Source organism: Buceros rhinoceros, unplaced genomic scaffold, assembly GCF_000710305.1.
Source record: "Buceros rhinoceros silvestris isolate BGI_N320 unplaced genomic scaffold, ASM71030v1 scaffold6542, whole genome shotgun sequence".
Taxonomy (NCBI): domain Eukaryota; kingdom Metazoa; phylum Chordata; class Aves; order Bucerotiformes; family Bucerotidae; genus Buceros; species Buceros rhinoceros.
This window is the reverse complement of record NW_010399397.1, coordinates 13706-15012: the sequence shown is the minus strand read 5'-3', so window position 1 is coordinate 15012 and position 1307 is coordinate 13706. Positions and strand designations below refer to the sequence as shown.

The window sequence follows — 1307 nt, the reverse complement described above, 5'->3', positions numbered from 1 at the left end:
GGGAGAATGAGGGCGCGGGAGGAGGCCAAATTTGGGCTGCCACTGGCCACAGGCTGCCAGAGTGTCTGGGGTGTGATGACATGGCTGAGGAGGACTGTAGGCCCAGTGATGCTGGGGCATCTTTGCCTGTTGTGCCCAGGAGCTTCCCAGCCTTCTCTATAGGCAGCAGGCGCAGTGTGGATTGAGGAACACCTCCCCTCCCCTTGTGTGTGTCCCCCCAGGCTCTTTGCACTGCACGAAGGGGAAGCTAGCGGTTGGTACATTGCTTGCTCTGACCGCATGGGTTTCCCTTTCTCTCCTAGCTCCTGCTCCAATGAGATCTTGGGCCTGAAGCTGCCGTCGGAGCCAGTGCTGAACGCCAACACTGTGTGCCTGACCCTGCCAGGGCTAACGCGGCGACAGCTGGAGGTGTGCGTACGCCACCCTGACGTCACTGCCTCGGCCATCCAGGGCATCCAGATCGCCATCCACGAGTGCCAGCACCAGTTCCGGGACCAGCGCTGGAACTGCTCCAGCCTTGAGACCAAGAACAAGATCCCCTATGAGAGCATCATCTTCAGCAGAGGTAAGGGCTGGACGATCTCCCTCCTCTTCCTCTTTCTCTGCCCAGCTCCTGCCCTCAGGGTCCCTCGTGGGCTCCCCATGGGCCCCTGCACCGGCCCAGGGAACCTGGCCAGCTCTTCAGCATCCGCATGGATGAAGGCAGACAGAGCCTGAGAAACCTCAGGGTCTGCCAGACCAAGCAGTGCTGCACTGTGACAAAGCTGGGCTCTTCTCCAAGCACCTTTGTACCTGTGCTGGCCCTTGTCCTGAGCTGCTCCTCCTTGCCCAGCCTAGCTGCTCCCAAGGCTTCTTCAAGGCCTCACCACTTTCTGACATCTTCCCACCATGCGGTGTAGGCTGGTGTTCGGAGTGGTGCCATGGGTGTGCAGCACAGTTGGTGGGGCTGAAGGTGGATGCCATGCTCTGGGGTTCAGTTTGGTGGATACAGTGAGCATCTTGGCTTATTCCTGGTTTGAGGATGGTGTTTCAATGCATCATGGTGAACAGAAATGCCATTATCTAATGGGACATATCTCTGTGAGCACATCACCCTGGCATTCTGCTTTTGTGCAGAGAGCTGAAGGCTCTCTGTTTTGTGGGACCCTAGAACACGGTAGCATGGGTAGGCAGGGAGACAGGCTGTCCTGGGAGCTCGCCTGCCTGCAGAGCCCCCACCTGTGCTGCTGGTAGAGCTCTCCTAGCCCTCCACGGCCTGATGAGCCCAGGCACCAGAGTCTCCTCGTCTCCCTCGCAGGCATGGCCTG

At 59.1% G+C, this 1307-nt stretch overlaps 1 protein-coding gene across 1 annotated transcript in view; it reads left to right on the top strand.

Annotated features, from left to right (window-relative positions):
- The window catches only part of LOC104489292 (protein Wnt-10a-like), a 17340-nt gene that overhangs the window by 2403 nt on the left and 13630 nt on the right, over positions 1-1307 (top strand). Inside the window, exon 2 of the mRNA XM_010131438.1 lies at positions 303-565. Coding sequence (XP_010129740.1) covers positions 303-565 — 263 coding nt within the window. The remainder of the gene's footprint in view (positions 1-302; positions 566-1307) is intronic.